Source organism: Cervus canadensis, chromosome 12, assembly GCF_019320065.1.
Source record: "Cervus canadensis isolate Bull #8, Minnesota chromosome 12, ASM1932006v1, whole genome shotgun sequence".
NCBI lineage: Eukaryota > Metazoa > Chordata > Mammalia > Artiodactyla > Cervidae > Cervus > Cervus canadensis.
The window spans coordinates 66,763,263-66,790,706 of record NC_057397.1 but is presented as its reverse complement, the minus strand read 5'-3'; the positions used below and the strand labels follow the sequence as shown (position 1 = coordinate 66,790,706).

The 27,444-nt window shown below is 38.0% G+C and overlaps 1 protein-coding gene and 1 pseudogene across 3 annotated transcripts in view; one reads left to right on the top strand and one right to left on the bottom strand.

The window, feature by feature from the left end:
* Positions 1–18,934, top strand: part of TMEM67 (transmembrane protein 67) — a 43,385-nt gene extending 24,451 nt beyond the window's left edge. For all 3 annotated transcript variants that reach the window (XM_043483887.1, XM_043483886.1, XM_043483885.1), the window contains 12 exons: positions 951–1,049; positions 1,279–1,365; positions 2,579–2,678; positions 2,772–2,911; positions 4,496–4,636; positions 9,021–9,101; positions 9,587–9,703; positions 12,847–12,963; positions 13,069–13,173; positions 13,736–13,838; positions 16,674–16,816; positions 17,755–18,934. In XM_043483887.1, the coding sequence (XP_043339822.1) occupies positions 951–1,049; positions 1,279–1,365; positions 2,579–2,678; positions 2,772–2,911; positions 4,496–4,636; positions 9,021–9,101; positions 9,587–9,703; positions 12,847–12,963; positions 13,069–13,173; positions 13,736–13,838; positions 16,674–16,816; positions 17,755–17,835 (1,314 nt within the window). In that variant the 3' untranslated portion in view covers positions 17,836–18,934. The remainder of the gene's footprint in view (positions 1–950; positions 1,050–1,278; positions 1,366–2,578; positions 2,679–2,771; positions 2,912–4,495; positions 4,637–9,020; positions 9,102–9,586; positions 9,704–12,846; positions 12,964–13,068; positions 13,174–13,735; positions 13,839–16,673; positions 16,817–17,754) is intronic.
* LOC122451484 lies at positions 7,299–7,642 on the bottom strand (annotated as a pseudogene).
* Positions 18,935–27,444: the final 8,510 nt, after the last annotated feature.

Below are 27,444 nucleotides of genomic sequence, written 5' to 3'. Positions count from 1 at the left end.
AACTGGTTTGTGTTGGGTTATCTTCCTGTCTCCAGAGCTAATGTGCCTGGAAATCAGAGGAGGGGGGCTTGATTTACTGTTTGGGAGGGTCAAGAAAGGCATCCAAGAGAAGTGAAGTTTAAGCTGGATTATCTATGCATTATCTGAATTTGAGCACACTCCTGGAGATAGTGAAGGACAGGGAAGCCCGGCACGCTGCAGTTCATGGGGTTGCAAAAAGTCAGACACAACTTAGCAACGGAACAGCAGCAACGATCTTCGCATTCCACAAATAGTCACTGATGGTCTGCTGTCTGAGTGCCAGATACTCTACGAGGTGCTGGGAGATGTGGTAATGGGCACAGGGAGACGTGGTCTCTGCCCCCAGAGCTCTAGAGAGTTTGCCAGAGCGAAGAAGAGAAGAATATGTTGAAATAATACTCATTTCATTCCCCAAAACACTTGGGATGGATGTGTGGAGTGGTTAATTATTGAGCAAGTTGTTGGAACGGACAGATGAGGCTAAAATTTAATTTTGGCCTAGGTTGTAAAGGACCTTGTGGATCAGGAATTTACATTTTAATGAGGCATCACTGTACATTTTTAAGAAAGAGAGTGACACAGTCCAATTTACATTTTAGAAAGCCAACTCTGATGGTGGTATGGAGGGTACGTTGGGGAGAAGGATTCCAAAGTTGAAGAAAATTAGAAAGCGGTTCTAAAGTTCTTGGTTGGTGAAAGATGAGAAGAGTTGAATAAGATAGAAGTTATTGGGAATGGATCAAAAGGTTAGGACCCAAAAGGTATCTAGGAAGTGGCTGCAGTCAGTCCTGACTGATTCATGGATACATGAAATAAGACTTCAAGCTTGAGAAACTGGGTTGATAATAATGTTATTAATAATAATATGTTATAAAGTAGTATAAATAGATTGAGTCTATAACAGCTGTGATTCTCTTTTTAAATTGCAGACAGTTACGAAATTCTTGGTTTACTATGCTGGTGATCTGGCCAATGTTTTCTTTATCATCACTGTAGGAACAGGTCTTTACTGGCTTATTTTCTTTAAAGTAAGTGATTTTCTGGATTTAACCTTAGTGCCACAACCTGAATAAATTGTAAGCTCTCTTTATAAAGCAACTGTTTTTACTTGAGGGTGTTTCTAATCAAGAATATTGGGGCAAGTGCTAAACTCACCGTAACCTAAGTGTGTTGTGTTTATTTTATGCTTTCTTTGGGTTATAAACTGTGCCTAGTAAAAACCTTGTGTGGTCATACTTAGTGTAATTTTCATCACAGGCGCAGAAATCTGTCTCTGTTTTGCTACCAGTGCCAGCTCAAGAAGAACGTTTTGTTACTTATGTGGGATGTGGTTTTGCTCTGAAGGTAAGTTTCAAAGCATAGGTTACTGAATTTTAAAACTCTGCTTAAAAAAAAAAAGGTCTGCTAATAAACATGTAAGTCTTCAGAGTTAAAACGCTTTCAAAATCTTTGGTGTAAAATTTAGTTTAATTTTAGAAGAAAGTATGAATTGTTTAATTTTACTAGGAAGTCTGCATTTATTTATAATAGGTGTCTCATTCTGAAGCTCTACCTTAAATACTTTTTTATTCTTTAATGTAGACTGTTAGTTGAGAGTGAACGGTACCACACTGGATAAAGTGCTGAACTCAGCCTTGGTTCTCTCTGCTTCCACTTTCCTTTCCTCCTCTTCCCATGGCAGCCCCCTCCCTGCTTCACTGTTCTTTCAGTGGACATGATGCTCTTTACATGCCTCTGCCGTACATCTCATCCAGTTGTGTTGTGATTATTAAGTGACTGCTATTCCCACTGATCTGTGAGCCCCAGGAAGAGAGGAATCATCCCATACTTAGATTTTTAACCTTTGTTTGATCAATAATGCACCTTCGCAGAAGAATCCTCAGTTTAAACATATTCTGAAATGAAAAGGATTTTTTTCATCAGAAATCTTAATAGCAGAAATAGAGAAAAAGACAGTAAGAACATCCTAAAACTTTCATTAGGACAAACAAATTACAGTTGGTAATACCTTTCCTTATGAAGAAGTTAAAGGCTTTTGGAAACCTTGGGAAAGAGTCAATTACTCAAGATCCCTGTGTGAGGAGGGAGGTAGTATGTCTCCTTTCATATTCCTATTTCAAAGAAAGAAGAAGGGAAGGTGAATTAATATGTGTGTAAAAAGTCTATGAATTTGGTGATTGTTAGTTGATGAGGTTCTGGTGAGCCCCTAATGGTATTATGACTTTGTCACTTGTGAAACTTACAGTGAAAATGTTAGTCACTCTGACTCTTTGACTCTTTGCGACCCGATGGACCGTAGCCTGCCAGGCTTCCCTGTCCATGGGATTCTCTGCAAGAATACTGGAGTGGGTTGCCATTCCCTTCTCCAGGGGATCTTCCTGACCCAGGGGTTGAACCTGGGTCTCCCCCATTGCAGGCAGCTTGTTTACCATTTGAGCACCGAGAAGCCCCATATATCTTCTTGTGATTGCAGATGTTCGTTTCTTAAAGAATCAGCGTTGGTTTCATAAGCAGGGTTGATGCCAGTACTTTAAGGTGTTTTGTTTGTCATTCTCAGGCTCTGCAATTTTTGCATAAGCTCATCTCCCAGATTACCATAGACATATTCTTTATCGATTGGGAGCGGCCTAAAGGAAAGGTTCTTAAAGCTGTTGAAGGTAATGAAAGTAACCATTTGCACCAAATTTCTTTTGCCACCGTTGTAAAGCAAAGAAGGTGAAACATTTTACTCATTTTATCTCCCCAACCAGGTGAGGGTGGTGTTCGGAGTGCTACTGTTCCTGTAAGCATATGGAGAACTTATTTTGTGGCAAATGAATGGAACGAAATTCAGACTGTGAGAAAAATTAACCCACTTTTCCAAGTACTTACTGTCCTCTTCCTTTTGGAGGTATAAACTATTTGATATAATTGTATTCAATTTATGGGTGCCTCATAAATGTTAATTTAATTCCAACTAGATTTTCCTATCAGTGGGAGAAGTTTAAAATATTGTTACCGAGCCATTAAAAAATACACATAACATGAAATTTACCATCTTAATCATTTTAAGTGTACAGTTCAGTACTGTTAGGTGCACTCCTGTTGTTGTACAGTCCATCGCTAGATCTCTTCATCTTGCAGAAGTAAAACTCTGTGCCCGTCTTCTTCCCTCTCCCCAGACCTGGAACCCCCATTCTACTTTCTGTCCTTGAACACCTACTAAGGGCCATGTCCTGTGTTAGGATTTGGGGCTACAGCCTAACAGGACACACTCAGTGGGTACATGCTTATGATCCCTTTACAGTTATTTGATGGACCTGGGTAGAATTATCAAAGGAAATATTCAGTACTGAATATGAGACTGAAATACGGAAACTATATGAGTAACATTTTCTGTAGAACTAGCTGCTTAAGTAAGGTTTGATATAAATTTTGTCAGACTCCTTTGTTTGTCTGCCTTCCTTTTTCCTTCTTTCTTGCCTTTCTCCTTCCTTTCCTTTTTTGAACCTAGAAGAACGTGTGTGTCTCTGGGACATAAGAACACTGTCTCAAAAACTTACTTATAGTCCTGTTTTTTAAAGCTTAAAAGGGATTGTGTGAGAAAGTAGTTTTATAATCAAGTAAGTTTGGAAAATACTGTATTCCATAAAGTCATGTAACTTCTTTACCATAAAACTTTCCAGAGCCTTTAATGTATGAGAGTAGAAGGCATAGAGGTGAGTATAACATGATATCTTCCTCAAAAGGCATTTTGGAAAATAGTGTTTTAAAGTATAAAAAGTATTTTGCGTAGTGCCTGGCATAGATTGCTGGTTGTTCATTGGTAGTTTACTGAAAGTGAAAAGTGAAAGTGAAAATCGCTCAGTTGTGTCCGACTCTTTGCGACTCCGTGGACTATAGTCTATGGAATTCTCTAGGCCAGGATACTGGAGTAGGTAGCCTTTCCCTTCTCCAGGGAATCTTCCCAACTCAGGGATCGAACCCAGGTCTCCTGCATTGCAAGCGGATTCTTTACCAGCTGAGCCACAACTTTATTTTTTTGATAGAAATTTTTAAGCTTTGTCAGTATATATGATAATAAGGTTATATTTGGCCTTGAGTCGAAGGGGATGACAGAGGATGAGATGGTTGAATGGCATTACTGACTTGATGGACTTGAGTTTGAGCAAGCTCCAGGAGTTGGTGATGAACAGGGAAGCCTGGTGTGCTGCAGTCGTTGGGGTCACAAAGAGTCAGACACGACTGAGCAACTGAACTGAACTGGCCTTGAGCCATATTGAAGAGACTACCTAATGAACTAGCTAAAATTTTGTATTCAATACTTTGTAATTAAAATACTGGATAATTATTTTTATCTAGATTTTCTACTGTTTGTACAAACTTGAATACTTCAGTTTTTCAAGGGAAGGAGTAGAGAGAGGTGTCTCATTTTCAGACTACAGGAGTTTTCTTTATCCGTATCTTTTAAAATTATTTTTTCTTTTTATTTAAGGTTGTGGGATTCAAGAACTTAGCATTAATGGACTCATCCTCTAGTCTTTCCAGAAGCCCACGTAGCTACATAGCTCCTTACAGCCGCATTTTGAGATATGCTGTGTCTTCTGCTCTTTGGCTGGTCATTGGAATTATACAGGTAACAGGAGATTATACTTTGAAGCAACATTACCTCTCTATATTTTTAACTCTGTTTATATACTGATCTTCAGCTCTTGAACACAACAGGGTTTCTATAGTATAAAGAAGGTGACAAGAACAATAATAAAGATAGCTAATAGCTAATTCTTACATAGTATGCTAATCTAGGCACTGTGTTAATTGCATTACACAAAGGAACTTACTTAATCTTTATAGTAGCCCTCAGAGATAGATTCTTTTAAATATCCTCATTTTATAGATGAGGATGTGGTGGCACAGAAAGGTTAAATATTTGCCCAAATATGATATTAGAAATCTATTAGAAATGAGCAGAACTGGAATTTGAGCCCAGAACAATTAGAAATCAGCAGAACAAAAACAGAAAAAGAAATCAGCAGAACAGAAATTTGAACTCAGGCAATCTGATTTCAGATTTCATTTCTTATCAATAGTGGGGCTCTGAAGGGTCTTTCAGAGTCTGCAGGATTTAGTTTATATATAATGATAGGAATTGCTAAGGTACCCTCAATCTTTGCTTTAAAACTAACATATTGTTTACATTCATTTGCATATCATTAAATCTCACTCAAATTACCAGTACCCCTGCTGAAATTTTCTTTGAAGTATTAATTGAAATAGCTGACACTAAAAATAAATCTGAGGACCCAGGGCTCTAGCAGAGGATCTTTGCTATGCTTATTTCCTTTATCTTCTTATAGCTAAAAGAAAATAAAAAGAATGAAAGGAAAAAGAGAGAGAGAAGCAGGAGCTACAGCGCTTAACTAACTCTAGTCTCTGCATTTCTTTCTCTTGCTTACAGACACTCCCATGAGTGGGAAAAGCCTTTCAGTTTGATTAAGATTTCTTTAACTTTTAAATAAGCAAAGGAAGGTGGGACTTCCTATAAACTGGAGAGCTTATATTTGCCTTAAAAACGAAATTTTAAAAGATTTTGGAATTGAAGTCCCCAAATTCCTACAGAATTGGATCTAGGTGTCATTCTGTGACCTGAGACTACTGTTTAAATTTGTATTTATTTTAAATTGTTAAGACTTGTGCAAACTTAGAGCTGTAGAATAGAGCTAGTGAGGGATAGTTTGACAATCACAGGAGAGAGACAAACAAATTAGGATTTGAAGTAAAATTAGATTAAAATAATATGGGGTTTGATTTTTTTTCCCGTTTCAGTTTTATTGAGCTATAACTGACGTGAAAGTGAAAGTTGCTCAGTCGTGTCTGACTCTTTGTGATTCCATGGACTCAGGCCAGAATACTGGAGTGGGTAGCCGCTCCCTTCACCCGGGTCTCCTGCATCGCAGGCAGACTCTTCACCAGCTGCGCCACCGGGGGAGCCCCGGTGACAGCCGACAGTGACAGTGACTGTCGTTTGTCGCTGTAGGTCACCAATGCAGCGACATGCAGCGCTGTGTTAGTATAAGGTGTCAGTGGTTTAACTTACATGTGTTATGAAACGATCACCACCATAAGTTTAGTGAACGTCCATCACCTCATATAAATGCAAAACTAAAGAAATAGAAAAATACTTTTCCCTTGTGATGAGACCTCTTAGAATTTATTCTCTTTTACATATAACATACAATAATGTTAATTATATTTACAATGTTATACATTATATCTTTAGTACTTACTTATGTTATAACTGGAAGTTTGTACTTTTTGATTGTCTTTATCAAATTCTACCCATTTCCCCCTCCAGCCACCACCTCTGGTAACCAGGAATCTGATCTGTTTTTCAAGAGTTTGTTCATTAGTCTGTTTTTCAAGTGTAATTGACAGCACAGTGCTAGTTCCTCGCACACAGCATAGTGATTTGATATTTCTATACATTTCAAAGTGATCGTCATGTTGATCTAGTTACTCTGTCATAATACTCTGGAGTTTGATATTTATCATCAGTATAATAGTAAGTAAATATTTATATTTACTTATACCAGTATAAGTTTTTGTGAACAGATCAGATTTTTCTGGATGTAGAGAACTTAAAGGAATACCATCTGAAGCTTTTCATATTGGTTGAGTACAACAACTAAAAAAAAATAAGCCACACTGACAGGCCTGAAATAAAAGTAGCTTTTCTCTGTCTCATGAGAAAGAGAGTAGGGGTAAGCAGTGCAGGGCCAGCAGGGTGGCTGCCGTCAGACCTGGAGGCCTGTTGTTCTGCTTTGCCCCTCAGGACTTCACCTCTAACGTCACCTCGTGGGCCATAATGGCTGATGGGGTTGCAGGTGTGAACCAGGGGAGGAGACCTCACCCTTTCCTCTTTTTTTTTTTTCTTTCCACTATGAATTTTAATTGAAAACATTACAACAGCTTAACTACCCATAATGAAATATGAAACTTCAGTAGTTAAATTATTATTATCATTTATGAGGCATTTATTCTTCCTTATTTTATAGACCAGCAGGAAACTTTGCATACTTGTATTTTCTGTTCTCCATTTCAGAGGAAGATTGTGAAGAGAAAGTCTAAAAGTTTTATAAATCAAAACCTAATTGAGAAGTAAAACACAGGGAGAACAAAATCTGTGTATAGCTGAGTGTAGGTGGTTTTTAGCTCATATTTTAGGTATGAAAACAGTTTAGCTCATTTCACATGAAACAAGCAGGTGAAGTAGTAAAGCTGAACTGTGAAAACCCCTATTAATTATTTTTGGCATGCTTCTTAATTTTCTTTTTCCCCTGGTTTCTTGTCTTCTGTGCTGGAGTCTTGAACAGGTAACCCCTTGAAGGGGGTGTTGGTGATAAATGGGCCATGAAGGAAACATCAGCAAACCCAATAAGGCAAATCCTGCTATAACTATGTAGCCCACCCTGGCTGTTTAGCCACATGCACATATATAAATCCAAGTGCTGTAGAAAAGAGTCACCTCCTGAAACATCTGTTCAGCTAGCGCCTGGCCCTTGTAATCCTTGAGTGTGAGCAGTGAGTCCGGATGCTCTGTGAGCAGGCGGGCATGGGGCAAGGACCCCAGCTCAGGGGCCATACGGGCCGGGGGCTGGTCCTCCCTGCAGACTGGAGGGTGGGCTGAGTCGGGGAGTGTGATGACCACTCACCCCTTTCTCCTTGAGAGCCTTTTCAGAGGTGTCTTCCACCTCTCCTTGGCCAGAACTTGATCACGTGCCCGCCCCCCACCCGCCCCCCGTCTGCAGGGCAACAGCGTGCCCACACAAGGGTCTGTCCCTAGGAGAGGGGACAGGCTTGTAGGAGCAGCAGCTAGCCGCTCTGGGCACTACCGTCTGACCTCGTTTGTTTCTCACTCTGCTGTCGTTTGATAGAGACGGATGTCTCCATGGTCGCATCCTCAGATTATCAGTGTTTATGCATCCTTAAGAGTTCCTTTAACCTGTAGCAGTTCGATAAATTTGTCTCTACAAACTGTTCTTGATTCTCATAACGTTAGGTTTTATTATTCACTCCCCAGCCCAGCTTCTTCAATTTTTAAGTGGTATCTCTTAGTTTTTAAACTTTGTTACTGTTTTTCATGTCATTTAAAGGAGCTTTAAAATACGTACGTGGTGTTTTTAGGAAAGGGTTTTCAGTATTCAGCTGCTGCAGATTCATTTAAGTATTCATTCCCATATCTGAGTGTATTTTATGTGGGAGGCACTGGCGAGCCCAAAGATAGGCTCTAACAGGAATAAGTTACAACTTGTGACAAGTGCTGTGAAGGGCGTCAGCAGGCAGATGAGACAGCAAGTAGAGGGAGGTAAGGGGAAGGAAAGTTAGGAGTGGGGACAGCTTTGAATAGGGTGGTTAGGAAGTGTTGTCTTTCTCTGAAGGGTATCTAAGGTCTATAGTGTAAGCTCTTCTCTTCTGATTTGTGTAACTCCCCTTTGCAGTATTATTAAATCTGTCTAAGAAAACACTTGAAACCATTTCATTTGAATGTTTAACACATTATCTGTAGTTGAAACAGAATACTTGACATATGCTTTTTATATGCTACTCTTATCAGAGAAGATTAATTTGAAAAACATGCAGTTTCTCTAGTAGACTTTGGGATTTAGGAGATGAGCAGAATTGTAGAACTAGACCTAAACTGGCCATAATGCATTGGTTTATCCTAAGGTTTTCAAAGCCCCTTACTTCCTCTCCCTGTGTTTGTCCTATCTTATTTTAATGACACAGAAAAGTTTTTAAATTCAAAATAAGCCCCCTCAGTGAATCTTAACAGAATTCCAAAACACTCTTCCTTTAACAGAAGAATAGGAAATGCTAAGTAGGATTTTATCCCACAAGAATCATTATTGGCCCCTATGTTCTTGTTTGGAACTTAGTTTTTCTTAATATAGTATACTGTGGCTATAAAAGAAAATTAAATCCTAAAATCTAATAAGCATGAACTTGGCTTAATGTTTCAGATTGTGTTCTTTGCTGTCTTCTATGAGAGATTTATAGAAGATAAAATTCGACAGTTTGTTGATTTGTGCTGTATGAGTAATGTAAGTACTTTCTGACTTTATCTTGAAACTGTTATTTCTCCCTTTTTAAAGGTCATGAGTACATTAAAAGAGGCTTTAAAAGTGATTTTCTATGATTGGATTTTTAGTCTGATTTCCACTGGTGGTTAATTCCAGAGATGGTTATAATGAGCTACAAGTTAATATTTGCTGCCTGAAATTTTCCTTCTTTATTTGCAACTTCTTAATTGTAAATCCCTTATGCTGCCAAATAGTTGACTCAGCCTGAAATCCCTGAAAGGTTTTCATATATCAGTCCTGTTTCTTCTTTTCTTGGAAGTGTCTTCAGTCTCTTTTCCATCTACTTTTTAAAATACCTCATTATCCTTTATTACCTTATTATTCCCTTTATATATTTTCTAAGAATTCAACTCTCATTATTTTGAGAGGAAGGAAGCAATTTCAAGAAGAACTTAATTTTTATTGTTTTGCAGATGAATTGCTAACTGGTCTTTCTCTTTTTATAGATATCAGTGTTTCTGTTATCCCACAGATGTTTCGGCTACTACATTCATGGTAGATCAGTACATGGGCATGCTGATACTAATATGGAAGAAATGAATATGAATCTTAAAAGAGAAGCGGTATGTTTTACATCTTTTTATTTTTTTAAGCTGAGAGGTTCTCATAATCTGGGATTTGTAGTAGTATTTTTTAAAAATCCTCATTGATTACTTTTAAAAGTTGCTACAATATCAACTCACTAGCCTGAACATTAAAAGGGAACGAATCACATATCATCCTGCAGTTCCTTTATGGAGTGTATTTCAAGGTAAACTGAATAATTCATGAGGGAAAGATCTTCCTAATGGAAGCAAATAAAAGAATTCTAAGTTAGAAAATCACCATTTTGTATTGACTAATGAATTAATGCATATAGGCTACAATCATCAGTGGATGCCAAAACAATTAAGTGAAAGATAACAGGGAACTTTATAATCAGGTTGACATTATCTGAACACACTAGCTCAATCTTAGAACATGTAAAAATTAGGAAGACTGACATTACGTACAACCTGTTAGGTTATAATCAGGTTGACATTATCTGAACACACTAGCTCAATCTTAGAACATGTAAAATCAGGAAGACTGACATTACGTACTTCCTATTATGGTGCAGTGAGGAAGTACATAGTATCACCCATGGAATACTCTTGCCTGAGAAAATTGAGCCTGAATGTAATCAAGCCTCTAGCTCTAACAGGGAATCAAGTCTCTAGTTTGCAGTAAATAGCGGGGATAGAGAGACAAAATAAGTAATACCACAGAAGCGTTTAGCCAGATGCAGAATGTTAGGATATCTCATAGGACAAATGACCCAGTGCCCCCAACAAATTAGAGGCATGAAAAGAAAAGAAGTGATGGTGGTGGTAGAAGAAAGTTGTTAGATGTTAATTTTAAGGAAAAAAAAATCAAATACAACGTGTAGACTTTGGATCCTGATTCAAAGAACCAACTATCAAGTAAAAAAAAACCTTTGGAAAAAATCTTGGCAATTTAATGGGCTAAATATTCAATTATATTAAGGAAAGATCAGATTTATTAGGTGTGAAAATGGCATTTTTTGAAGGTCTTATTGGTTAGAGATACTAATTTGCAAATGAAATGACATGGTATCTGGGGTTTGCTTTAAAAGAAAAAAGTTGGGAAGATAGATGAAACAAAATTGGTAAAATGGTAGTTGTTGAAGTTGAGTGTCAGACGGTTCTCTCTACTATATGTTTTAGGAAACTTCCATGAGAAAATTTAAAAAAGAAAAATATGTACCTGAGAGGAAAAACCAAGAGGATTTATTGATTAAGGGACCATACCTGTGACTCACAAGAATTTAATACATGGTCACAACATCTCAGAGAGGAACAATTTATTTAATACATTGAACTGAATCAGTTGGTTAACTGTGAGAACTTATACCTGGATTGAAGGGTTAAATTTTAAAAATGAAACTATGAAAACCTAGAAAAGAATATCTCAGTTTGGGAGATGACAAAATACAGAAAGTATCAAAAAAAGTATTATTTATTAATTTTATTTTCTTAATGTATAGAACATTTATGTAGCCACAATTATATAGATAAAAGACATATGGTAAAATTTCCATAGTAAATATGACACAAAGATATTGATCACAGTACTTAAAATCATAGAAATCAATAAGCAAACTAAGTTAAAAGCTTAACAGAGGGAATTCCCCGGCAATCCAGTGGTTAAGACTCCATGCTTCCTTCGCAGGGGGACTGGTTGGCCCTGGCTGGGAAGCTAAGATTCCGCTTGTCACAGGAGCACAGCCAAGAAAAGGAAAAAACCACGCCAAAAAAAAACCCTTCAATGACAAAAAGATTTTTTAAAACAAGTAAATAAACAGAATAGACTAAAAACCTCTAAAAATATTAAACTCACGAATCATGGAGGAAATGAATGTAAAAATAACATATTTACTTTCTTCAAATTACAAAATTTTAATTTAAAAAGCTAATACTTAGTAGCATCAAGGACAGGGTGTAATGGTCACTGATCTTAGGATACATTTTCATAAACCTGCTAGAAAGCATTTGACAGTATATACCAAGAGCTTTCTGAGAGTTCATTATCTTCGACTTACTGATTCTATGAATCTGACTAACTCAAGGAAATAATTAACAATGTGAATAACTGATTATGTTCAGGATCTTAATCACAGGGGTTATTTATAAGGACAAAGAATACATAAAAATGAGAGAATATTAAGTAAACTGGTTTATCTAAACAGTGAAACATTAGGTAAACATTAAAACTCATGTTTTGTAGAACATTTAATGGTACTAAGAGTTGCTCAGGATATAATGTTACATGAAAAAGAAATCAGTATGATCCAGATTTTATACCATCTCTATGTATATGCGTAGACCGCAAGTAATGAAATACCTTAAAATACTGGCATCTCTTGGTGTTGCAATTATAGAAGATTTTTTTCATTTTGTATTTCTCTGTATTTTATAAATTCTTTATAATCAGAATTTTTTTTTAATAAAGAAATTCACTACACATAGACGCCTTTAAGTCAGTAGAAAACCAAGTGTCATATTTGTAGCTTAGGTTTAGACAAAGGAGAAGAATGTTAAGCTCCAGAGTAGACAAATAAAGTTAAGAATGGAGGCAAGAATACTTATGCTGAACCTTGAAGCATCTGTGAGAATTGGCTAGGTCAGGGGTAGGGTAAAATGTTACAGACACATGGTTCTCAGGAATCAGGTTGTGTCAGAGAGACTTGCAGTAGACATCTGGTCTGTAACATTAACCATTGGGTGATGTATCACTACCTTTTTAGTGAAATTAATCAAGGAAGTGTATTCAGAGTGTTTAGAGAACAAAAAACAACCATTTATAAAAGTTGCTAATTCTAAGACCAGACTTTTTATCATTTATTAAAGAGCAATAAATTGATTATAAAGAAAGCAAAGAATATCAATATATGGTGAAACTAGTATGAGGTTTTTTTGTTTTTTGTTTTTTTTAAAGTAGGGAGAAGTAAAGCCACCTGCACAGAGGTATGATGAAGTAGAAATTAGTAAGACCTGGAGGGTAGTGGCAACCTTGGATACTATTAAAATTGCTTTGTCTCAGATAGAGTTCCAGTACAACTTCAGTTGGCTTCCAAGTCTTATAATATTAAATATTGCATTTTCTTTTTAAGATAGGCAGAATTTTCATTATCTTGATCTTAACATGAATTTTTTTAACTTTTCAGGAAAATTTGTGTAGCCAAAGAGGTTTGGTACCTAACACAGATGGTCAGACTTTTCAGATTGCAATTTCTAGTCAGATGAGGCAACACTATGACAGAATTCATGAGACACTAACAAGGGTTTGTATAACTACAATTCAGATATATTTTCTCAATATTTCGTGTTATTTAGATACCAAGAACGTAAGGCATGTTTCATTTACCCTTGTCTCTTTTTCACATTAGAAAAATGGCCCTGCTAGACTATTGAGTTCATCAGGAAGTACTTTTGAGCAGAGTGTAAAAGCATATCATACTATGAATAAATTTCTTGGCTCTTTCATCGATCATGTATGTATCATCATTTATTTTTAAGTTAGAGTCAAAATGCAGTATTTAAAAGGTTAGCCAGGAATGTCAATTATTTCTTCAGTCAACTAAGTCAATGAACTTAGAACCCTTGTGGGGTTGGTTGGTTGGTTGGTTGTTTTTGCTGAAAAAATTAATACTTCGTGGATGGAGTTAGGTTATGTAAAAGCAAAATGAGATTTTTATACGTCTATTAGCATGATGATTAGCTTAAAATATGTCTATACTGGAATTTTGTTAGTTACCAAATATTATCAGTTATTTATTATAGAAATATGCTGTGGTTGTATTCATGAAAAGCTCGTTATAAACTTATTTTCAGTACATCTAGCCCTAAGTACTACTAACAGCATTTAAAACTTAAAACATTCTTAAAGAGAATTTTGTTATAAAGTCCATTGTAATAAATTGTCTTTGAAGAACCAAACCCAAAGATTTTCTTTGGGTACTTTCATTTTTCTTTTTCTCTCCTTTTGATTTTATAAAAATTGGGAAGCATATATTTCACTGCTATGTTTCAAATGACTCTTATTTTTTATATTAGGTTCATAAGGAAATGGACTACTTTATAAAAGATAAATTGCTTCTTGAAAGAATTCTTGGAATGGAATTCATGGAACCAATGGAAAAAAGCATCTTTTACAATGGTATTCTTCAAATGCCTTTGCTGAACTTGATTATTTTCCAAGCTTGAAGAACATAATTGTAGTTATTGTCTTTTGATTTTATACTTTTATCGAGGAAACTTAGTAAACTTCAAGGAATTATAGTAGTTTTCTAAATCCCATTTTATTATACGTCATGTAGGAAGAAACATATATACGAAATAATTATTCTACAAAAAAGTAAAAAATGAAGCTGAATTTTAAAATCAATTGTACACATGGAAGAGATAGTAAAACAAATACATAAAAGTTTATGTATTGAAATATTATTGAAATATTCATTCAGTGGCACACTTTTAAAACATTTAAAGAAGAATAATGTTCATGATTTATCTTTAAGTTTTCATTTTATCCTACTTCTTAAAAATGGCACATATCTATGACAGGAATAGTGACTAAATGGTTTTTTATCATTAAGAAGAAAGGATACATGTCACTTTTAATATATATGTTAATAACCTCTGTGTGGCTTGGGAAGACTGGAAATGGTACGCTATACCCAGTGCCCTGGCCTGGATGTCACTCGCTGTGTCTTACTGAGAACCGCATGCCGTGCCAGCCCCGGGATACACAGACCGACGGTCCCTCCCTTGGGCATCTTGATAGCAGACTGTGGAAGGCAGGCATGTGACGGATGAGTGGAGTGATGCTGGGATAGAAGTGTGTGCAGACACAAGTTAAACTGGGTGTGGAAAGGAAACTTAACTAGACAGAGTGAAGCCAGAGAGACAACGTGGTGAAGTTTGAGCTGTGTCTTAAAAATAAGTCAAACAGGAGGGTCCAGGGAAGAGAGGTGAAGACATTTGTGCAGAGGGGGAAAGGGCATTATGCACTTACGAGCTTTATGATTGAAGCCTGGAATGGAGTGAGAGTGCATGCATGATAAAGAGGGCAGAGACCGAATCCCGAAGGCCTTGTCTGACACCTTAAGGAGTTTTGCTTTATTTTATTCTGTAGAGCACTTGTTTTCAAAGACATTTTTTAAAAATGTTTTGTCCTACAAGACATGCACTGGGTGCTCCATGAAGGTATGAGAAGAAAATATTAAAATGTCTGTTTGCAATTCCACCATTCTTAATTTATATATATTTAAAATTATATGTAGTAGTAATTCATAAACTATGCCTATTATGAGATGCACATTCAGCATTTTATTCTGATAGGGATACATGATCAGAATAATTTGGAAACCGCTTCTAATAAACATGGGTGTCATAAGAAAGCCTTCATATCTGATTCATAAATTGGAAGAATTATTTTGGCAGGAGTTAAACAGATGCAGGACTATAATAATATAATTTAGTCATTAAGAATATAGCTTTCAGAGTCTTCTGTTCTTGGGTTTGAAATCTGCTACTAGTTTTGTGAACTTGAGAAAGTTGTTTTCCTTTCTGAACTTTAATTATTAAATTTCTGTAAAGTATAACCTTCTAAAGGTTGTTGGGTTTACACACGTGTAATCGTGTAAAGACCCCGGTGTGGGTAGGCACTTAGTAAAGTGATGTTGTTACCATTTCTAATAATAATAATACAGTCATCATCATCATCTTCATCTCTGTTGGGAAAGGAGAATATGGGCAAAGGCAGTAGTGATGGGGATAAAGAGGAAAAGATTGCCAGAAATGTTAAGGAAGAGAAAGGGTAGGAGAGAAAGAGCAGTCAGCAATGATGTGGGCTTACAGCTCGATGAGATGGTTGATGGCCGAGCCACCCCTCACTGAGACACGGAGAGCAGGTGGAGATAGGTGGTGAGGGGAAGAGGATTCGTTCGGTTTTGAATATGTTGTCTTGTGGTACCTTTGGGACATCTCGGAAGAGATGTCCAATCAGCCATTACATGTAAGGGACTGGGGGACTGGATCTGAGGGGAAGGTAAAAGTGCACAGTAAGTGGGAAGTCTCATCAGAGGAGCTCATTGCTGGAGCAACAGCAGTGACAGATTGCCCAGGAGGAGTATACAGAGCTGGCTTGTTTATTTGTTAGAATATGTATATAGTATATGTACAGAAGTGCACATCCTGTAAGGCAATGCTCAGTGAATTCTCACAAACTGAATATATTCCTATAACTAGCATCCTGATCTAAAATAAGTGCTATAAGCAAGCCAGCTGCCCTCTTGTCTAAAGACAAGGGTCCTAACTGGGTGCTGATGGGCCGCTGCATCTCTGAAGAGGCTCTCTGGTCCTCCCTGAAATTGTGTGCGAGAATCATATATTTGTGCTTTCCCCACTGCCTCTTGTGAAAGGGTCTGTACCTTTCATTAGAATCTTAAAAGGGTGTTCACATCCCCAAAAGGATGAACCCACCCCTGCTTGGAGAGTGAAAAGACATCTCAGAACAGAACCTTGCGGAACTGTTTGAGGCATAAATTGTAATACACTATTCTAGTCCTTGTGTTTTGCTTTTTAAACTAACCTATCTTCGAGAATTTTTCAGATTCTTTAAACTTTAGTTATATAAACAAATAGAGAAAGGATATTCATTACCTGGTCATTGAAAAATATAGACTGTATACTTAAATTACTAGCAGTTACCAAGCTTTTGCTGCAAATGTTAAAACTGCTTTCCTTGGTTAACCTTTTAGATTAGCAAATTTAATATCCATTGTTTAATACCCCTTGTTTATTTTTCATAAGTCATGAAGTATTTTTTCTTCTTTTTAAATTCAAGTATAATTGACATGTAATAGTCCTGAAATATTATAGTAACTAGTTGTTTTTAAATATCCAAGTTTTATCACCAGAAATTGATCACATGTTTATTATTCTATTTTTAAATTTCTAATTTATATCTTCTAAATTGCTTTTTTTAAAATAGATGAAGGATATTCTTTCAGCAGTGTTCTGTATTATGGAAATGAAGCTACTCTTCTTATTTATGATCTGATGTTCTTCTGTGTTGTGGATTTGGCTTGCCAAAATTTTATTTTAGCAGCCTTCCTTACATACCTACAACAAGAGGTAAATTTAAGAATTTTTTGTGGATTTCTTTGAAGAGAAATATGTGAGAAGCAGATATTTATTTTTATTTCAGAGAGTAACAATGTCTTCTTTCACTCAGAATTTATAAAGATTTAAAATATGATTAGCCCTGCCAAAAAAAAGGAAAAACATTTCAGCCAAGTTCATTCTACACTCTCCTTCAGAGTTGGTGAAATACCAAGGACTTGTGGAGGGCATAAGTTGCTTGAGCAAATGTGAAAGAAATCCAGTAGGAAGACATTTAAGTTACCCTTCTCTCTTAGATGCCAGCGTTGAGCAGAACTAGAATCCCATTTACCATCTGCACCAGATGTTACCATAACAAAAAGGCAAACTCTGAGATCTAGCTCAGGGCTCAGCCAGTGTAACTTTCAATTCACACATTACCTAGCTGCTTGGATGCAAAAACAGCTGTGTGGATCAGTGTGGAGCCTGAAATGGAGACTTCAAGAAAAGCCAAGTTTTTTCTAGAAATGTTAGCATTCGTATCACCCACATATTCCCCACTTAGGTCAAAGTCATGTATGGGTTAGTGGAATGATGGGTTAGTTCTTGATAGAGATCTAGAATTATGAACAAATTTTGTTCCTAACAGTTCTTTTGATATTTCCATAGATTTTAGAGCCAGGGGAAACTTGTCTTGCCATATATTTAAAAGTATATTCCTACGAACATAAGGGAATTTGTATTAATTTATTAAAACATATTCTGAATAGTGACATACGCTGCTTCAGTATTATGAAAGATGATAGTCTTGAAATAGTTTTGTGTATCACCATGGAATTCAGGTGTCTGATACATGAAAATAAATAGTTGCGAGAATTGGCTAGTTTAATTTAGATATTTTAACTGACATGCACATTTAATTTCCTTTATATGTATTTTCCCTCTGAATTGTTTTTACTTTTTTCTTTCAGATTTTTAGATTTATTCGTAATGCAGTAGGACAGAAGAATTTGGCATCCAAAACACTGGTGGATCAGAGATTCCTGATTTAATTTATTGAATAGATAAAGACAATTATAATCATGGCAAAAAAAAAAGTCATGATTATCAAGTTAGTTTGCCATATTTTTTAAAACTTGTAATACAAATTATTCTATTTTTGTTTTTTAATCTACAGGAAGGTTTATTTTTATAACTCATAGAAACATAAACTTGATTTGTGAATATGTAATATGATGCAATGAAAAATATTGTTTTCCTGTTATGCATGGTATTTAATTCACCAGTTCGTAAACTAGATAGCTCTGACAATGGGACAAAAAAAAGTCTAAATTGCTTTCATCATAACATTTTTTAAATAGTAATCAAAACAGTCCCTATCATTTGTGTCTGTAAGATTATTTTGTAAACTAGATTTGTGTATATTTTCTCACACTGAAAAAAAAAAATTGATTCCAGTTCAAGCCTAGTTTTCAGTTCATTTTGTTTTACATATTTTATGTTTAAATAAATGTTGAAAATATTTTCAAGTTTACTTAGATATTTGAAATTGTATGTGGGCTGACTCAATTGCTCGCTCTGGCAGTGAACTGATTCACTATTGGATTAATAGGCAGTTTGTGAAATGGTACATTCTCATTCCTTTGTTTACCTGCATTATTAGGTCAATATGCTGTTTCCATGAAGTATATTTATATCTATAATATATAAATATCATTTATATTATTGAGCTGTAATATGTGACATTTTCCCCAAGTTAGTTTTTTGTACATTTTGATTACTCAACATTTTAAAAGCACTTCCAAACTTTTGCTTTTCAATTGTGTTTAAAGATTATAAATAACAAATGAACTGTAAGTTATCATGTTATGTGAAAGTGGTTTATTGAAAGCAAACTTAGGCCTGAGCCACGTAGCCAATAATTCTCCATGATATCATTTTTTTTCCAAAATACTCTTTAATAATCCTTTTCATTGTGTACTATGAACTTGAAGGTCACCTTATTCAAGTATAATGGTCATTAATGCCCAAAGCAACATTTCTTTCTGCCTTCTGGTTAATGCTGTGTAAATACTTAAATGTATTGCTATGTAAATATTGTTTATATTACTAAATTGAAAATATAGAATAAAACATTTAGTGTTTCTCTTTCCTGTTTGATTAATATGTATTTTGTGAAATAGCATTTAAGAATACAGCAGTACTGGATCTGGTGTCCCCAGCCATTGCTGGAGTCAAATCCTTTAAAAGCGTTACCAGAACATTGAGGATGACTGAGGAGAAAGAGGGGAAGCTAATAAGTTGAGGATCTCAAACTCTGCTTTCTTAAGGGTCAGCGTACAGAGATGCGTTTCTTAAAGAAGTAAGTAAAAACATATCAGCCTGTATTTGTAAAGCCACCTACTCAGAAGCTTATGAAAAAAATACAACTCTCATTCCACATATGAGAAGTTAATACTCATGTGAATGTAAGTGGAAATTTCAAAAAACAGGTCAGTTGGCTCATCTGCTGATAAATTAAGGCAGAGAAAAGACATTTAAAGTAGTTTTATACAGTATTATTTTTACTTTGGTTAGGTACATAAGAGTGCATTCGGGTTTTCCTGGATTACTGGCTCCTGTGTTCACATTGCAGGATTTAAACTTTGGGATCACATGCTTAATTCTCTGCTAGACCTGTAATCTTTTGTCTGTTTCTGTAACACCAACCCACTGTGTGTGTGTGCTTAGTCGTTCAGTCGTGTCCAGCTCTTTTGCGACCCCATGGACTGCACCCTGCCAGGCTCATCTGTCCACAGGATTATCCAGGCAAGAATACTGGAGTGGGTTGACATTACCTCCTCAAGGGAATCTTCTCAACCCAGGGATTGAGCCTGCGTCTCCTGTGTCTCTTGCATTGGCAGGCAGATTCTTTACCACTGAGCCACCCAGGAAGCTCCCAACCCACTGTACTTTGTATCTTATATCCCTAATTTTTCTGATTACATAGAAACATTTGATAAATCTCTTGGTCATTTCATAATGAAACAACCCTAGGTTCACCTGGAGGTCCTTTACCAGCTGCTGTGTGCTTTACGCTCCTTAGAAATGCACAGGCCCTTAAAATAACTGCAGATCAGTCTCTATTATGTGATGTTTATGTTTGCTTACTTCTCGTACTGCTTCCCTACCAAACTGCCTTTTGAAAAGGTTCTGCTATTTACCTAGATGGAGAAGCATTCAAAGTGCCCATTAATTCAGTGCTTGCAGGCATGAAACAGGAAAACAGGTACTTTTTTGTTGTCTGTAAACATTGACAATAAAAGCTGAGAGGAAGTAAATGTAAATGGAAGAGCAGTGTGGCTTAATGGAAAATGCTTCAAATTTAACAGCAGAAGCTATGAATTTGAATTAAAATGTTGCCCTTTGTCACTCACTAGCTTTGTGACTTTATTATACCAAGTCATTTGGCATCTTTGAGTTTCATTCCACATCTTTACAATGGAAATGATATCCTTTGCTTATCACTTGTTGTGATTCATTAGGATAGACTTATAATAACCATAAACACTGGAATTTTTATATACTTTAGTTTGAAACTTGTGCCGCTTTGCTAATAAATTCTATGATATTAAAACAGGTTACTCATTTCAGTAGTTAACCAGTGAAGATCCTGGGCCTTCTGCTTCAGTCACCCCAGCCTCAGTGAGGAAGAGGCCTCAGGAGGTGTCACAGCCTTTAGTGAAAGGAGGCAAGAAGGAGTTTTGACACCATATTGTAAGCGTGCTTGTGGTACACGTTAGAAAAAAGGAGTAAAGAGTGGAATATCGTCTCTGGAAGGGAGGGTTTCTCTCTCACATGTTCATTCAAGTGACATTGCTTCCCATTCCCACTCCGGAGGTGCTCAGAAGGGTAAGACAATTAGTAGAGGACACAGACATGTTAACCAGTAATTACAGCAATCTGAAAAGGGCTACAGCCACTAGGGTGTGATGCGGGGAAAGCTCTTAGGTATCTGGTCATCAGGGCTTTGACGTGACGAAGTGGTATTTGATCTGAGATTTAGATGAGTGCAGTACAAGCTCTGAGATGAAGCACATGGCCATTGAGTACTATAGGTAGTTTGAATAGGTATATTTATGCTTTTTAGAAATGCTCTGTATATTACATTTTAACATCTTAATTTTTTTTTCCCCCTGGCTAGGGAGAGACTGCCCTATTGGGACTAGCCAATTCTTAGAGGTAGCAAAGGGCTCAGCCAGTAGCAGACCTCTGATAGCAAAACTCACCAATCCAGAGCCATACCTGCACTATCTGGTCCTTATCCCCAGAAAGCAACATCCCTCCGCCGTCATCATCCAGGCAACCAGGGAGCTCCTTCAGCTCAGGGCCTGCTGGGATGATTCGAGCTAGCCAGTCCTAAGTCGTTACCCTGCCCTGCCTTGCCTTTCCTGCAGAATGCGGAAACTGATAGCGGCCAGGGCCCAGGCTCACCCCTCGCTCCTGTCTCTCCGCCTCCTGACCAACGCTGGTGCTTCCCCACGTGGCTCTGCGTGGCGTGGGTGCCTCCTGTTCCTAGGACCTGCGAGTATAATCACCTGTTTTCCTGAGCCTCTCCTGTGTCTCCTCTTGGGGCTGAACCTGACTGAGTCTCCCATAGAAGAACTCAGGACAGCGCATTTGGGGATTTTGGAGGGAGGTGATTGGAAAGGAAAACAGGAGCCATATCTCTAAAGGTCTTTATATCAAGCCCCAGTGTGTGGAGGGTTAGCCAAGCTAAGTTTCCCAGTCTGCCTTCAAATGAATACTCAGCACCCCAGCGAATGAGTGAATAGACGGGGCAAGAGAGGGCCTTCCCCAGTCAGAGTGCTCTGGTATTACTGATGCTCTGGGGCTGGGACGTTGGTGCTCCTGCCCCTCTGTTGCCTGGCTGCGTGTTAACAAGAAAATATATTGCCTAAGAGAGGTGGTAAGGCAGTGAAGGGGTTAGTGGCTGAGTATACAGACTCTAGGGCCTACTGCCTGTGTTCAAGTCCTGCCTCCACCGCTTACTAGTTGGGTGATCTGGGATGGCTTCCTCAGCTGTTGTTGTTCAGTCACTCAGTCATGTCCACCTCTTTGCGACCCAGTGAGCTGCAGTATGCCAGGCTTCCCTATCCTTCATCATCTCTCAAAGCTTGCTCAAACTCATGTCCATTGAGTCCATGATGCCATCCAACCATCTCATTCTCATCTATACCTAGTTCATAGAGCTACTGGGAAGATTAAATGAGTTTAATGTGTGTATAGTGCTTAGAAGAGTACCTGGCACATAGTAAATACTATGTAGTCATAGTTCAGTCAGTTCAGTCACTCGGTCGTGTCCGACTCTTTGCAACCCCATGGACTACATCACGCCAGGCCTCCCTGTCCATCACCAACTCCCAGAGTTTACTCAAACTCATGTCCATTGAGTCAGTGATGCCATCCAACCCTCTCATCCTCTGTCGCCCCTTCTCCACCTGCCCTCAATCTTTCCCAGCATCAGGGTCTTTTCAGATGAGTCAGTTCTTCGCATCAGGTGGCCAAATTATTGCAGTTTCAGCTTCAGCATCAGTCCTTCCAATGAACACCCAGGACTGATTTCCTTTAGGATGGACTGGTTGGATCTCCTTGCAGTCCAAGGGACTCTCAAGAGTCTTCTCCAACACCACAGTTCAAAAGCACCGTTCTTCAGCATTCAGCCTTCTTTACGGTCCAATTCTCACATCCATATATAGCTTTGGAAAAACCATAGTTTGACTATGAGGACCTTTTGTTGGCAAAGTGATGATGTCTCTGCTTTTTAATGCATTGCCCAGGTTTGTCATAACTTTTCTTCCAAGGAGCAAGTGTTTTTAAATTTCATGGCTGCAGTCACCATCTGCAGTGATTTTGGAGCCCCCCAAAATAAAGTCTGTCACTGTTTCCATTGTTTCCCCATCTATTTGCCATGAAGTGATGGGACCAGATGCCATGATCTTAGTTTTCTGAATGTTGAGTTTTAAGCCAAACTTTTCACTGTCCTCTTCCACTTTCATCAAGAGGCTCTTTAGCTCTTTAGTAGTAGTAAGTCCCATTAATATTTAATTCTGAAAGAAAGACCTAGATTAGTCCCTCAGGAATTGCTGGGAATGCTAGAAGTAACAGCAGACAAACTGTCTAACCAAAGCAATCTGTGGATCTTAAAAAGTAACTTTGCTTCTATTATAGTTACATTACAAAAGAAATACCTGTCTGCGGCCCGAGGATAAACAAATGACAGTGGGACGGAGACTAGAAACAGAGCCACAGACACACATACAGTCACTTGATTTAGGACAAGGGCAGCACCGTGAGGAAAGGGTGGTTTCGAAGTGGTCAACTGAATAGTGCAGCAGAAAAAAAGGAATCTTGACCCCAGTGTCACACTTACACAAAATTCAGTTTCAGGTAGATGGTAGATCTAAATGTGGAAGGTTACATGATAAAGCTTCTAGAAAACAGCACTGGAAAAATATGTTCATAACATTGGTGTAGGCCAAGATTTCTTAAACAAGACCCAGAAAAGACTGACCGTGAAGGAAAACACTGATAAGTTGGACTTCACAATTTACAGTGTTTATAATTGTGCGTATTTACAATAAATGTAAATTTTCCATGTACACTGAAATTAGGAACTCTGTTCATCAAAAGATACTGTTATAAGAAGGAAAAGAGAAACTTCCAAGAATGAGGGAAAAAAATTTTTTTAACTTGTATCTGACAAAGTGCTCCCATTCAGAATTAAAGAACTCAAACCAGTAAGGAAAAGACAGACAACCCAGTGGAAGAATTGGTTAAAAAAAAACTGAAGTATGCATCTCCCAAAAGAGGGATTTCAGTGACCAATAGACACATACGAACAGGCCTCAACCTTAGTCATCATGAGAAGGCAAAATAAAATCAAGGAGGTACCACGACTACCAAACCACCAAAATGGTTAAGCCTTAAAATAACAGCACGGTAAGGAGGTGGAGCGAAGGACCGTTGATACTATGTTTATCATATAAAGTGAGAGGATTTGTCTTACTGGGTTGGACTGTTCTCCGTCTCTCAAAGATGTGGAGACTCGACGTCTCTGCCGGTTGACTGAGCCCCGCCGCCCGCAGGTGGCGGCAGAGCGCGCGCTGGGCCGGCCGGCCGCCCTCCGGGCCTGCGGCTGCGCTCCCGCGGGCTGCGCTCCCCGCGGCCGGCTGCGCGACCTCGACCGTGTGGCCGCTCCCCACTTCCACTGTCCCTCCTGTATACGTAACGCTGAGGTTTTTCCCAACCCAGGTTTAGGAACTGAATGCTAAAAATAGAAATGGAAGGAAGAGACTCACAAAAGCAATTATGTTCTGGGGAAGAAAAAGCTCATTAAAAATCCAATGATTGTGGAGTCCCCCTCCCTTCATTTTTAATAAAAAATTACACATTCACATTAAAATCTTAAAATCACACCATCTTCCAGAGTATGTAAGGCCTCTTTTATGCATACAATCTCATCAAATGGGACTCTGTATGGTATTTTCCTTGTATGCTATGATATATGATATATCACAATGTAAAATATGACATATATTAATAATATATGTTATATATTTTAATTGTGGCAACTTTAAACCTTCAGCAAAAGGCAGTATAGTTTCCAGAACTGTGCAGCCCACTGTCTTTACGTGAGGCCCCTATATTAAGCAAGATAATATGCTGCTGCTGCTAAGCCACTTCAGTCATGTCTGACTCACTGTGACCCCATAGACGGCAGCCCACCAGGCTCCCCCGTCCCTGGGATTCTCCAGCCAAGAACACTGGAGTCGGCTGCCATTTCCTTCTCCAAGAGAAGTTTTTCAGTAAGTATGTGGCATGTTGACATGTGTGTGCTTACCCCCTATTTTTTGCTTGTGCAATATTTGTACTTTCTAATACTATTATACTGTTACTTTTCTACTTTATATCTCATATTCTTTTACCTGACAGAATCAGAAAAAAATAATCACACAGTCTTGACCTGACTGAGAGAGCCATGGTCGGTGCTGTCACTGGGCCTGGTCTCTACCAATCTGATCATCTTTAACTTGTACCTGTTTCTTTTCCATGGGGAAAGAATAGTGGAGTTTACATCAGTATATAATTGATATAATTTTACTGCATTCATTAAAATTATATCCTGTAACTGTATGAACTTACAAACAACTTTCTTATATACATCTTCCAATTACAAATCCATGTTTAAATGATGTAGCAAATATAAACAAGCTTTCTCACCAAAGATTTGGACTACCACCCCCCAAAAGTCAGTTATTTTGGCTACTTGGGCACCACCGTGAGACATAAAAGGAAGCTCTTGGGTAGCAAGAGGCACCACTTAAATTCATCTTAAGCGAAAGATCAGGTCTGTTTTGATTACTTTCTTATCCTAATTGTCTGACATTACACCTCAAAAATAATAGCAAATGTGTGAAGGGATGAAAATGGATGGGTGAATGAATGAATGGGTATTCTGGTCAGGGGTATTGTCTACTGTCACAAAGACTGGGGAAGATCTCATGATGCCATTACGGCTTGCCTCTATGGAGCACAATCAATTTTCAAATATTTATCCAGTGCTCATATATGCCAGATACTCGGCTCTGCTTTTATAGAACTTAAAGGTAAACAAAAAAGGCAGAATAACCAAAAAAATGCAACTGTAATAAGTATTCTACTAGTCTCTTATAGCAGCTATAACAAATGACCACAATTTAGTGGCTTAAAACAACATAAACTTTTGGTGTCACAGTTCTAGACAGCAGAAGTCTGAAATGGGTCTCACCAGGCTAAAACAAAGTTGTCAGCAGGGCTGTGTTCCTTGTGGAGACTCAAGCGCACACTCTGCTTCTGTGCCTTTTCCAGCTTCTAGAATGCCACCTGTATTCTTTGCCTCTTGGCTCCTTCCTCTTTCTTCAAGACCAGCAGCATAGCATCTTCAAATCCCTCTAGGACTCTGAATCTCCTGCCTCCTTCTTTCACTTATAAGGACTCCTGTGATTATTGGGCCCACCAGATAATTCCCATCTTAAGGTCCTCAACCTAATCATACCTGCAGAGTCCCTTTTACTATGTGAGGTCATGTATTCAGAGATCCTGGGGATTAGAATGTGACTATCTTTGGAGGCAGAGGGCCTTATTCTGCCTACCACAAACAAATCTATAGGGTACAAGAACAAAGAACTTAAAATACCTGAAATTGTTTTGTAGCCTGGTAAGGCCTTATGTAGGAGGAATAGTTTAACTGAGACATAAACAATAAGCAGGAATCAGCCAGGATGATGGGATGGGAAAGAGGATGAAGATTGGCAGAGAGAAGGAACATGAGCAAAGGACCTGTTGTTCAGTAGCTCAGTTGAGTCTGATTCGTAACCCCGTGGACTGCAGCACGCTAGGCTTCCCTGTCCTTCACTATCTCCCAGAGTTTGCTCAAACTCATGTCCATTGAGTCAGTGATGCCATCCAACCATCTCAACCTCTGTCACCCTCTTCTCCTCCTGCCCTCAGTCCTTCCCAATATCAGGGTCTTTTCCAATGAGTCCTTTCTTCACATCAGGTGGCCAAAAGTATTGAAACTTCAGCATCAGTCCTTCCAATGAATATTCAGGACTGATTTCCTATAGGACTGACTGGTTAGATCTCCTTGCTGTCCAAGGGACTATCAAGAGTCTTCTCCAACACCACAGTTCAAAAGCATCAATTCTTTGGCGCTCAGCCTTCTTTATGGTTCAACTCTCACATGCATACATGACTATTGGAAAAACCATAGCTTTGACCATATGGACCTTCGTCAGCAAAGTAATGTCTCTGCTTTTAAAAAAACTGTCTAGTTTTGTCATAACTTTTCTTCCAAGGAGGAAGTGTCTTTTAATTTCATGGCTTCAATCACTGTCCACAGTGATTTTAGAGCCGAAGAAAATAAAGTCTGTCACTGTTTCCATTTTTTTCCCCACCTATTTGCCATGAAGTGGCGGAACCAGATGACATGATCTTAGTTTACTGAATGTTGAGTTTTAAGACAGCTTTTTCAGTCTCATCACTTTCACCCTCATCAAGGGGCTCTTTTAGTTCCTCTTCACTTTCTGCCATTAGGGTGGTATCATCTGCATATCTGAGTTTGTTTGATATTTCTCCCAGCAGACTTGACTCCAACTTGTGATTCCTCCAGCCCAGCATTTCACATGATGTACTCTGCATAGAAGTTAAATAAGCAGGGTGAAAATATACAGCCTTGACATACTCCCTTCCCAATTTTGAGCCAGTCTGTTTTTTGATGTCCGGTTCTATCTGTTGCTTCTTGTCCTGTATACAAGTTTCTCAGGAGGCAGGTCAGGTGGTCTGGTATTCCTGTCTCTTAAGAATTTTCCACAGTTTGTTGTGATCCACATAGTCAAAGGCTCTAGCATAGTCAATGAAGCAGACGTAGATGTTTTTCTGGAATTCTCTTGCTTTTTCTATGATCTAATGGATGTTGGCAATTTGATCTCTGGTTCCTCTGCCTTTTCCAAAACCAACTTGAACATTTGGAAGTTCTCGTTTCACAACCTATTGAAGCCTTGTTTGAAGAATTCTGAGCATTACCTTGCTAGCATGTGAAATGAGTACAATTGTATGGCAGTTTGAACATTCTTTGGCAT